The 12,843-nt window shown below is 40.3% G+C and overlaps 1 protein-coding gene across 1 annotated transcript in view; it reads right to left on the bottom strand.

Annotated features, from left to right (window-relative positions):
• LOC127878309 (uncharacterized) overlaps window positions 1–12,843 on the bottom strand; it is a 157,697-nt gene that overhangs the window by 9,082 nt on the left and 135,772 nt on the right. Inside the window, exons 70-79 of the mRNA XM_052424831.1 lie at window positions 12,280–12,444; window positions 11,549–11,665; window positions 10,004–10,136; window positions 7,910–7,953; window positions 6,852–6,927; window positions 5,839–6,038; window positions 5,089–5,256; window positions 3,471–3,629; window positions 1,948–2,100; window positions 1,561–1,621 (exon numbers count right to left, since the gene is read on the bottom strand). Coding sequence (XP_052280791.1) covers window positions 1,561–1,621; window positions 1,948–2,100; window positions 3,471–3,629; window positions 5,089–5,256; window positions 5,839–6,038; window positions 6,852–6,927; window positions 7,910–7,953; window positions 10,004–10,136; window positions 11,549–11,665; window positions 12,280–12,444 — 1,276 coding nt within the window. The remainder of the gene's footprint in view (window positions 1–1,560; window positions 1,622–1,947; window positions 2,101–3,470; window positions 3,630–5,088; window positions 5,257–5,838; window positions 6,039–6,851; window positions 6,928–7,909; window positions 7,954–10,003; window positions 10,137–11,548; window positions 11,666–12,279; window positions 12,445–12,843) is intronic.

Genomic DNA, 12,843 nt, shown 5'->3' with positions numbered 1-12,843 from the left:
GGACGACACTTGACTGCACAGGCTAATATGGGACGACACTTGACTGCACAGGCTAATATGGGACGACACTTGACTGCACAGGCTAATATGGGACGACACTTGACTGCACAGGCTAATATGGGACGACACTTGACTGCACAGGCTAATATGGGATGACACTTGACTGCACAGGCTAATATGGGACGACACTTGACTGCACAGGCTAATATGGGACGACACTTGACTGCACAGGCTAATATGGGACGACACTTGACTGCACAGGCTAATATGGGACGACACTTGACTGCACAGGCTAATATGGGACGATACTTGACTGCACAGGCTAATATGGGACGACACTTGACGTTCATACTTTAAGCCCCGTTTTCCCAGAGCATGGCTAGAATATACTACATTGGAATTCAAACAAAAGTGGTTAACACAAACTACACATACCTGAATATTTGTGCCTACACTAAATTGTTTTTTCATTTTTTGAATCAGGTTTTGTCACATTCGAATTACTTTTTACAAAATAAATATGGATAACATTTGGAAAATTTCTGATAATTTATATTCTTATTAAGGTAAAAAAGGATAATATAAAACATGATGCTAAAATCAATAAACACATGCTCCCATCGGAAGCCATGTAAGTATCGATGCTAGGACCCATTTAACCCTTTCAGTGCGGGAGCCGAATTTTGAAGGCCTTTGCAAACAGTTTGGATCCAGATGAGACGCCACAGAACGTGGCGTCTCATCAGGATCCAAACTGTTTGCTATTCTGATCATATTATTTCGAAACAATCGAAGAAAATGCTAATTTTAGAAATTCAGCAGACGACATTTTAGCAGACGACAAATTTCCCAGCATGCAAAGGGTTAAATAAGTGTCAATCCTAAACTAGATGGACGTCAATGTCAAAACGAGGTCAGATGATGTGGGTGTGTTGTTTGTGTACATAGATACTGTCTGTGCAAGTACCAAAGCTCTTTTGCGAGCGGTATTTTTAATAAGATGAAACCTGTCATTTTGGGTTAACTAACAATTGGGACCTTAAATAAGTCAACGTGCAAAAAACAGGTGAATGTAAACGCTGGGAGTATAAACAAGTTTGAGCAAACTACTTTCCGAATTTGGTTTCAGATTTTGTTGGAAACTGAGTGTTAGGGTTTGGAGGCGTATGGCTGTTTCAAACACCAATGTATTTTAGCATTTTTTTCCAAGGCAGTGACACAATATTTTTTTCATATATAATGTCTTAGTCTGCTAACAGTATTCCAAGTATCGAGGATAGGTGTGATGTTTGGCGCGTATAAAACTATAACTAAAGGATAGATATGAGGTTTGGCGATAAATTTAAACCGGTTTGCATACGATACTTGTGAGGCTTGGTGCTTATAAAACCGGTTTACATATGATACGTGTGAGGTTTGGCTCTTATAAAACCGGTTTACAACCTCACGAGAATATAGGAGAGGTCTTGTACTTATAAAACCGGAGTTAAGCCTTACTAGTATGTTTCTCACTGTGATATGTAAATAAAGTAAATAAACACGTAATTTTCTCCATCGTACCTATTGGCGCATGTGTCCTCACAAGTCGTACAGTTGGTGTAATACTCATTGGTTCCGCAATCTGAAAGCACGGTGTAGACAATAATGTACACATGTTATATCATTCATATACATGTAATGTATGTTAAATTTATTTCTGAGGGTGAAATATCCATATTTAACAGCTAATATCAACATTCATTACTAACGTCGACACAGGTGTTGTTTTTTGTTGTTGTTTTTTTGCTTGAGGATTTGTGAACATCTATCATTAGTTGCGATGACATATTTCAAGTTTCAATTCAATCACGGAAGAAATATGATCAAACCTCCAGTCAGGGCCAACTCAAATAGCGACTGCCATATAATAATAATCAAACATTGTTTACGGGCCTAACAACTACTTACTGCAAGCGCCTGCATAGCAGACGGCGTCATCGATCAAAGTGGGACAGTCGTAGGTGGTTATTCCTAACACACGTCTGCTGCGCTCCCTACGACCCGTACCACACCGTACCGAACATGCCGACCATTCCGACCAGGCACTCACGTTGCACCGCACTGAAAGATGTAATTGATCCACGTTCTGGATAAAGTGGGTTTAATGCATGTGCGTAAACTGTCATCTCAAATTAGCCTGCGCAGTCCGCACAGCACATAATAATCTGGGACGTTAATGTCCTCACATGCATTAAGCCCAGTTTTCCCATAAGGCGGCTTAATTATTTTTTTGGTTTAAACCAATTTGTTGTTGGAGATCAAAAGACAAACGATCACAAATGATTTAAACAAATTACATTTAATGTTTATACAATTTTCACTTGGCAAGGACTCTCCATAATTATAGAAAATGTAATAGATGTGTACATTTTAAAGTCGTAGGCGTGAAGTTCTGTGGTTTTTCAAAACATTTACTATTTTCGTTGACACGCTTATTCCTGGAGTTTTTTTATTTTGAAAAACAAAACACACACACACACACACACACACAAAGATTTGGGTCGGTAATATGCCAATGTGTTTGTGGAATTTGTGAAACAATCAACCCACGATATCAACAAAAATTAATGCCCCAGGATCAATAATGATATGACTATGTATTCTCTTACTAATGCCCCAGGCTCAATAATGATATGACTATGTATTCTCTTACTATGATCAATAATGATATGACTATGTATTCTCTTACTATGATCAATAATGATATGACTATGTATTCTCTTACTATGATCAATAATGATATGACTATGTATTCTCTTACTATGGTCAATAATGATATGACTATGTATTCTCTTACTATGGTCAATAATGATATGACTATGTATTCTCTTACTATGGTCAATAATGATATGACTATGTATTCTCTTACTATGGTCAATAATGATATGACTATGTATTCTCTTACTATGGTCAATAATGATATGACTATGTATTCTCTTACTATGATATGACTATGTATTCTCTTACTATGGTCAATAATGATATGACTATGTATTCTCTTACTATGATATGACTATGTATTCTCTTACTATGGTCAATAATGATATGACTATGTATTCTCTTACTATGGTCAATAATGATATGACTATGTATTCTCTTACTATGGTCAATAATGATATGACTATGTATTCTCTTACTATGATATGACTATGTATTCTCTATGATATGACTATGTATTCTCTTACTATGATATGACTATGTATTCTCTATGATATGACTATGTATTCTCTTACTATGATATGACTATGTATTCTCTTACTATGGTCAATAATGATATGACTATGTATTCTCTTACTATGATATGACTATGTATTCTCTATGATATGACTATGTATTCTCTATGATATGACTATGTATTCTCTATGATATGACTATGTATTCTCTATGATATGACTATGTATTCTCTATGATATGACTATGTATTCTCTTACTATTGCACGGTCTCTCCAGACAGACTCCAGTCTCCAGCAGCGTCACGTGACATCGTGTCCAGTCCAGGGGGTTCGTGTACTGACGGCGCCGCTCGCGCGTCCCCGAGTCGCAGGTGGCGCTACACTCGCTCCACGCCGTCCAGCCGCTCACCTCACAACCTGCGACATAATACTGACTCCTATTATACCCAGAGAAATTTTTGTTGTAAGGCAGGATTTGAAAACTCCTTTCTACCCTAAGCCATAGCAGCACTATGAACCCCATATCATCAGTGTGACTCCTATCATACTCAGAGAAATTGTTGTTACAATCCATACTTTGAAACTCTTTCTGAAGCAACGTGAGCCACTTAAGTTGAATCCGTACGACGCAAGTGACCCCCTTAGACGCAAAATGACCTAATACGACGCAACGTGACCTCATACGACGCAAGGTGACCCCATACGACGCAGGGTGACGCCATACGACGCAAGGTGACCCCCTTAGACGCAAGATGACCTAATACGACTCAACGTGACCTCATACGACGCAAGGTGACCCCATACGACGCAGTGTGACGTCATACGGCGCAGGGTGACCCCATACGACGCAGGGTGACCCCATACGACGCAGGGTGACGCCATACGACGCAAGGTGACCCCCTTAGACGCAAGATGATCTCATACGACGCAACGTGACCTCATACGACGCAACGTGACCTCATACGACGCAAGTTGACCTCATACGACGCAACGTGACCTTATACGACGCAACGTGACCTCATACGACGCAAGTTGACCTCATACGACGCAAGTTGACCACATACGTCACAACGTGACCCTTAAGACGCAAGATTACACCATATAGCAAGATTTAAAAAACTATTTCTATTTCAATTAATTTGGATCATACTGACACGGTACATCGTTGTTGGCTTTGTGACAATTGTGAGTAAAACTGCTGTATCTGTAGAACATTCGACACAGTTGTTTTACACCAAATCATCTGTAGAACATCCGACATAGTTGTTTTACACCAAATCATCTGTAGAACATCCGACATAGTTGTTTTACACCAAATCATTGGTTCAACGATCCCCGATGGAGTGTTGTAAAGTCATGTTGCCGTTAACTTTCCCATTCATACATGTGGCATCATCATAACATTAACACGTGTGAGATTGTTTTGTTCAGGACATGTACTTGTAAAAGTCTATATGGCAAGACCCCAGAGTACAAGAGATGGGTGACAGAGCACAATCTTTATTATATTTCTATTTTCAGCTCAAGAAATTTCCGTCTTTCTCATATCTAGCATAGATGACGACGCAAGGCGTTTGTTAATTATTATCGCTGAAAGCATCTGCGAACAACAGCGGTGTTGTTGGGGAGGGAAACATTAGTTTAAGTAACTTTGATCATCATCACAGGTTCACAAATTTATATTTCAAGAACCTTCCCTCAGACTCACGGAATCGCCATTGCGAAGTGGATATGGCAACCGCCTTGAGATCTTGAGGCCATGGCTTCAATAACTATTATGCGAGCGTTCTTTAAATCTCCCGAAAAGACACTTAGAACTGTTTCTACGCAATCGTGCTAAAATAAATAGGTTTTAAAATTTGAATTTTAAACTCACATGTGACGTTGTTGTTACATGGCAAAGTCTGCGAGTTTTCCCCGGCGCATGGCGACCCGCCGCAGTTCTGCAAGGGGAGGTTACACATCCGGAACCTGTTGGTCAGTCCGCCTGCGCATGTCCGGCTGCAGCCACTCCAGGATGTCCACTGACCCCACGAGCCGTGAACTGACCACAAAACAACAAAGGTCAGAAAATACATAAACACGTCTATATACACTGATAATTTTAGCTTACAAAATGTGTCGCCATCTTGCCGATCACGTGATTACATCCTCTGGAATAGCACAGACAAATGTTCGAGAAGTAACTCAATTATACAATAACTATTATTATACCTCACTTTTATTCACAATGCTTAACTCCCATAGGCCATCGTGACATAGAAATACTGTAAGACCCAGCGGGAAAAAAATTACTGGCCAAAAAATACTGTCGCCCGCTACCTTAGCAATCACGTGCGGAATGGTAAAAAATTAAACTGTCCCATTCGCGCATGCGCAGTACGCAGTTTTGCATTCCGTTGTAAACAGAGGACCAAATATAAAAATTGTTCATGGTTCATATAAATTGTTCATGTTTGAATAGTTTTTATGGTATAATCATGTCTGACAGGGTGGCAGTAAATTTGTGAACTTTCGGAAAAATACTGTCAACCTAGGCTTCGCCTCGGTTAACAGTATTTCCTCAAGTTGACAAATTAACTGTCACCCTGTCAGACATGTACTATTTTTATACTGTCCGCCTCACCTATAGCGTTCTTGTCCCTCTCGCACCACCGTCCGCCGGTCGTACAGCGGCAGATGAGACACGGCGGTGATCCCGGTATGACGTCACCAACGTTATACGAGAGCCCCTCATAGACGCAGTCCGCCGGACAGGGGCGGTAAGGGCAGATTTGAGTCTCGAACTTCTGACCGCAGTGCACGGGGCTTCCGTGCAACAGTGATCTAGAACACGGACAGATGCAATCACTGAGTGTGGTGTGTATAAACGGACGAGATACTTTATTCAGGGATTTGAACGATTTAAGACAAAAATGAGTGAAAATACTATTCACTTGTACTTTCCAAGGGGCATTTATTTTTTAAATTTTCGAAAATTAATAATTAGAAAGTAATTTTGTTTCTGCGCATTTGTCTTATGATTTGATTGTGCTTTGTTCACATTAACTACTTACACCAGCAAAATATACTAGTCTCTCTCTGGGAGAACGGTACATAATGCATTTGCAAAAGTGTCGTCTTTGATAAGCCTGTGTAATCCGCATAGGCTAATCAGAAGCGACACTTTCCGCCTAAATTAGTATTTCATTTAGAAAAGACTTCCTTTAAACGGAAAGTGTCGTTCAATAAAAGGCTCTGCGGACTGCACATGATTATCTGTGACGGCACTTTACTTACATGCATTAAACCCCGTTTTCCCAGGGCGCGGCTTATATATACTTCAGATTTCAATCTGGAACGAAACTTTACGCAAACGCATGAAGCCTCGCTTTGCCAGAGCGTGGCTCATATATACTTTCCACTTTAATCTGGGACGACACTTAGCGCACATCCATTAAACCCCGTTTTCCCAGAGCGCGGCTCATTTATAGTTTCCACTTAAATCTGGGACGACACTTAGCGCACATCCATTAAACCCCGTTTTCCCAGAGCGCGGCTCATATATACTTTCCACTTTAATCTGGGACGACACTTAGCGCTCATGCATTAGGCCCTGTTCTCCAATACCTAGTCTACCCTTGTACCCTGTCTACTAACCTGTATCGGTTGCGAGTGGCTCGTCCACACGTGTCGCTACACTGTCCCCACGTGCCCCATGCGTCCCACGTGCAACCTTAACACAATATTGACAATATGTATTTGTTAATTATATATTAAAGAAATTCCGAACTAAGAATTGGGGAAATTTCAATATCGAATACAAAAGACCAGATTAAACTACTGCATGTCACAAATACGTCAAAACTATGCAACAAGTATATCAGAATTTATTTTCTGAATTTATAAACTGAATATCATTCAGAAATTTAAATTTGTCGACACGAAATGTCGTTTTTTTTAAGAAAAATAGAAATGATTGTCGGCCATTTTCGATCTGTTTGTGAGGATCAGCCAACCCATGTCCCTTGAATAACGATTCAATAAGTAACGATTGTTCAGTATTTTAATATCTTCTTGACTGTATGTGTCATCGATTTGTTCCGTTTCAATCTACACTGAAACAGTTTAATGTTTAGCAAATCAGTAATCTTTTTGCGGCGGTTTCCTGCACTGTTTTTTTTATATCGTAACAAGGTTATTATCATGATTGGAATTGTATTTATTTTGCCAAACAAATATACTTATGTGCCGCTTTTGGAAGGCCGGGCTTAATGCATATGCTTTAACCCTTTGCATGCTAGGAAATTTGTCGTCTGCTAAAATGTCTTCTGCTGAATTTCTAAAATTAGCATTTTCTTCATTTTTTTTTCAAAGAATACTATCAGAATAGCAAACAGTTTGGATCCTGATGAGACGCCACGTTTTGTGGCGTCTCATCTGGATCCAAACTGTTTGCAAAGGCCTTCAAAATTCGGTTCCAGCACTGAAAGGGTTAAAGTGGTGTCTTTCAGGCTAATCAGAGAATACACTTTTTGCTTTTATGGATTTTTTCGTTTGGAGGAAGTATGTTCTAAAGGTTAATCAAATATAGGCGGAAAGGTCTGCCATGATAAGCTTGGGCGGATTGCATGAGCTTATCTGAGAAGACACTTTATGCGTAAAGCCCCGTTTTCCCAAAGCGCATCTTAAATGACAACACACGTATGTAAACTTACACTCTGGGTCCTTGTTGCACTCAAGGGTACCATTTCGGCACACGCTGTAAAATAGATCAACGATTTTAGAGCTTCACATGTATAAAGAGCATAATACTTTCAAAGATGTAAACAACTTTAAAATATAAATTAACAACATTTTTGCAGCTTTTTAAATTTGAAATATTATATAAGATAACGATTTTACGAATATTTTGTGTGTAAGTAATTTCGGCCCATAATGGGTCATAGTGAAAATACGGACTGTCACTCCAAGCATTTCCTGACATATCTAAAGATATAGAGGATATTTGTTCATGTCAGTGTAAGATCGTTTGTTATATAACACAAAACAAGGGGCCCATGAGGGCCTGAATCGCTCTATGCTATAAACTCTGTGAAAGTTTGGAAAGAATAAGATTGCAACTGTGTACTTAATCGCGCAAACAAGGAGAATTTTCTAAAATTCAAGGGGAGATTATTGTGTACTTATTTCTCCGATACTGCTCATATTCAATAGGGTTCAAGTCCTCATTGATATAAAGATACTGTGCAAATTTCGAAATAATTGGATGAAAACTGTGGAATTAATTGCGTAAACAAGCGGGATTTCAAGATTTTCTCCTATTCAAAGGGGAAGTCATTCTGGACTTATTGCTTTGTTATTGCTCTTTTTAAACAAGGGATGTTTGTAAAACATGCCCCGTATGGGCTGTCAGTTGTAGTGGCAGCGTTGTGTGAATACGTTTATTGTCACTGTGACCTTGACCTTTGACCTAGTGACCTGAAAATCAATAGGGGTCATCTGCCATTCATGATCAATGTACCTATAAAGTTTCATGATCCTAGGCCTAAGCATTCTTGAGTTATCATCTGGAAACCATTTTACTATTTCGAGTAACTGTGACCTTGACCTTTGACCCAGTGACATGAAAATCAATAGGGTTCGAGTCCTCATTAATATTAAGACACTGAACAAGTTTGACAAGAATCGGATGAAAACTGTGGACTTTATCGGATAAACAAGAAAAAGTAACCATTTTACTATTTCGAGCCACTATGACCTTGACCTTTGACCTAGTGACCTGAAAATCAATAGGGGTCATCAGCCAGTCATGATCAATGTACCTTTGAAGTTTCATGACGCTAGGCCTTAGCATTCTTGAGTTAACATCTGGAAACAATTTTACTATTTCGAGTCACTGTGACCTTGACCTTTGACCCAGTGACCTGAAAATCAATAGGATATGAGTCCTCATTAATATAAAGACACTGAACAAGTTTGAAAAGAATCGGATGAAAATTGTGGACTTTATCGAATAAACAAGAAAAAGTAACCATTTTACTATTTCGAGTCATTGTGACCTTGACCTTTGACCTAGTGACCTGAAAATGCAAAGAGGTCATCAGCTAACCATGGTCAATGTACCTATTAAGTTTCATGATCCTAGGCCTAAGCATTCTTGAGTTATCATCCGGAAACCATTTTACTATTTCGAGTCACTGTGACCTTGACCTTTGACCCAGTGACCTGAAAATCAATAGGGTTTGAGTCCTCATTAATATAAAGACACTGAACAAGTTTGAAAAGAATCGGATGAAAACTGTGGACTTTATCGGATAAACAAAAAAGTATAACGCACGCAAACACAACACACACGCACGCACGCACGCACGCACGCACGCACGCACGCACGCACGCACGCACACACACACACACACACACACACACACACACACACACACAGACACCATGCCATCCCATAAGCTCTTCTGCCTTTGGTAGTAGAGCTAATGACGTCATTAGTGTGACGAAATGACGTAATTATACCAGCGAAATTTTCCAGTTAAACTCTTTTACAATGTAAATAAACGGTGAAAAAGCATAACATAAAAAGAAAATGTGTTGGAATCGGCGGAATGTCGATTTTAATTCACTCGTGATCATAGAGTATATATGTTTTATGATAATCTAAAAATAGAAAAAGGAGTTCCGAAAATTTGTTCTTTTCACCGATGAAAATAATAATTTGTTCTTTACACTGAGCACTGTCCTTGCACTGCAGAGATGTTGAATATTTTATCATAAGGTATAAAAGAAACGAGGCCACTTGCCATGTCTCGCAGGGCCCTCTATTTATCTCCATAGTATGTAGGACCACGCTGCCGTCGGTGTCGTAGCAGGGGCAGTTGTTGACGGGAACACACATGCTGTTGTATAGCATCATACCGTCAGCACACGTGCAACCTGTAAATCAAATATAAATAAGTCTTCCTCAGCGAAAATGGAGCTTAATCCATGTGCGTAAAGTTTAGTTCCACATTAGCTCTCTTTGGAAAAAACTTTCTGTGTGGACTGCACAGGCTTTTAGAACGACGCTTTACCCACATGCATTAAGTCCGGATTTCCAAGAGCGAGGCTGATATAAAGATATCATCTGAAAACACATAATATACGACACTTAGACCGTTACCTATGACATTCAATGCCATTGGCGTCTTTTTCGTCCTAATAAACCCCCATACCAATTTGCATGGTCTAAGCTCACAGCATGATCTTCGCATTGCGCGGAGACTTTTGTTTTCCAACCAACCAATCCACCATCAGAAAGACAGTTATTTGCTTACCAATATTACCCCATGGCCCAATATTACGAACTTTCTCAATATTTGAGCTCAACTCAGACGCTGAGATTTGAGTTTTAATGTAGTTCAGAATTGAATATATCGGTCATCTAACAAACATGTTCAAATATCAGCTTTAACCCATTGATGCCTAGCGTCCTGAAAAAAGGACATTGCAAACAGCGTAGACCCAGATGAGACGCCGCATAATGCGGCGTCTCATCTGGGTCTGCGCTGTTTGCTTAAATGAATTTCTTTATGAAATATTCTAAATATAGAAATAAATATACTTGACACCCCTAATTTGGAAATAAATCGATCCAATTTAGAATTAGGCATAAATGGGTTAAGAATATGCATATATTCCTCCTCTAACATAGGGCTGGGTCAGACGCAAAGCTCAAATAACTTCTGTGAACAACACATTAGGTATGCTGACTTAACTCATATTACAATTTGAAGCAAGATGTGTTTGTGAAACACTATGTCCCCCTCCCATATATTTGACCTTTTATCTTAAAGGATGGCCTTGACCTTGATCTTTCCCCACTCAAAATGTGCAGCTCCATGAGATACACATGCATGCCAAATATCAAGTTGCTATCTTCAATATTGCAAAAGTTATGGCCAATTTTAAAGTTTGACGCAAACAAACAAACCAACAAACAGACAGGGCAAAAACAATATGTCCCCCTGTATAGACTGGGGGGGACATAAAAAACAAACACCAAAGTTGTGTCAGAATATTGACTTTTCAATGAGCATTCCTGAGACCAAGGTCTCTGCATGAGTGTTAGGCAAAAAAAGGAAATAGGTCTGTTACTGGTCTCCTTGGGAAAAAAACAGGGTCGGTAGGTAGGGATTATATATGTTTTAGATATTACATCTTATATGAACGAAAATGGACGATTTTTTTTGGCGACCCTAATAAAAAGTTGTGGGTCGGCGCCGATTCGAGAGGCACAGTCGGGCGACCGGAAACGGACCTAATTTTGTTTTGCCTTAACCCGCACAGCATCACAAATCCACACCCACCTGGTACACACATGTCATCATCCTCGGTGCAGGTGTTGAGGCGCAGGTCAAAGCAGGTGTGGGGGCACCTGTTGGCGCAGGTGCTCCAAACTAAGCCTGGAGGACACTTGGAAGGGACTGAAATGTTAGAAAGCACAATACTGTAAATTTTATTATTTGCGGGACATTTGTTTTCGTTCATTTCGCGGTGTGACCGACCCATATATTAAAGATAACAACGCAGAATTGCGCCCATGTTTAACTTGTAAGACCAAAATACGGTGCGCATAAAATACATTACTTGAGCCTTGTTCTGAGAAAACTGGGCTTAATGCATGTGCGTAAAGTGTCATCCCAGAATAGCCTGTGCAGTCCGCACAGGCTAATCAGGGACGACACTTTCCGCTTTAATTTGATTTTTTGTAAGGAGGGACATCCTTGAAACTCAAAATACCATAAAAGCGGAAAGGTTCGTCCCTGATTAGCCTGTGCGGACTGCACTGGCTCATCTGGGACGACACTTTACGCACATGCATTAAGACCAGTTTTCTCAGAACGCGGCTAAATTTTAAACGTAATCTGCTCACACATCCTGTGTTTTTCCTGCAATCCAGATAAAGTAAAATGCAGCAAGAGCATCGTCACAAACAGGACTCATACAGCTTCACCGTTTGTTACAAACATGTCAGCTATGAACAATGCTGTGATTCTTTGTAAAATGTTATCCGTTCAGAAACATAACCTATGCTCACTCTCATTGCAGGTATTTTCGCAGTGGCGAGTCTCCATCGCATCTCCTAGGCAACCAAACAGGTGGTTGCAGGCTCGGGTCCGCAGCTGGGTACCAGCCAGGCAGGGGATACCGGGGGTACAGGCACTCCAAGGGGACCAGGGATTCCAACTGGGCGGTAGAGCAGCTGTTAGGAGGAAAAACATTATATAGACGATATTTGCTGGTAAATACAAGATCAGAGCTTGGTACCAGCCAGGCAGGGGATACCGGGGGAACAGGCGCTCCATTATATAGACGATATTTGCTGATTAACAACAAGATCAGAGCTTGGTAAAAGCTGTAGAGGGATTCCATATATTCCAGCCAGGGTGGGTAGAGTGGGTGTGTGGGTTGGGCATGGGTAATAGGGGTTTTAGAGGTAACGGATAGGATGGATGGGTGGAAAATTGTGGTAGTGTTGGTGGGCCATGATGGGTCGGTGGGGTTTGGGGGTTTGCTGATGGAGAAAATAGATGGACGCGATGGGTTTAGGGGAGTTCTGGTTCGGTTGACTGGATTTAGCAGAGCAGCTGTTAAGAGCAAA

The sequence above is a fragment of the Dreissena polymorpha genome, chromosome 4 (assembly GCF_020536995.1).
Source record: "Dreissena polymorpha isolate Duluth1 chromosome 4, UMN_Dpol_1.0, whole genome shotgun sequence".
Lineage (NCBI taxonomy): Eukaryota > Metazoa > Mollusca > Bivalvia > Myida > Dreissenidae > Dreissena > Dreissena polymorpha.
Note: the sequence above shows the minus strand (reverse complement) of the source record. Positions and strands in the feature narration are given on the sequence as shown.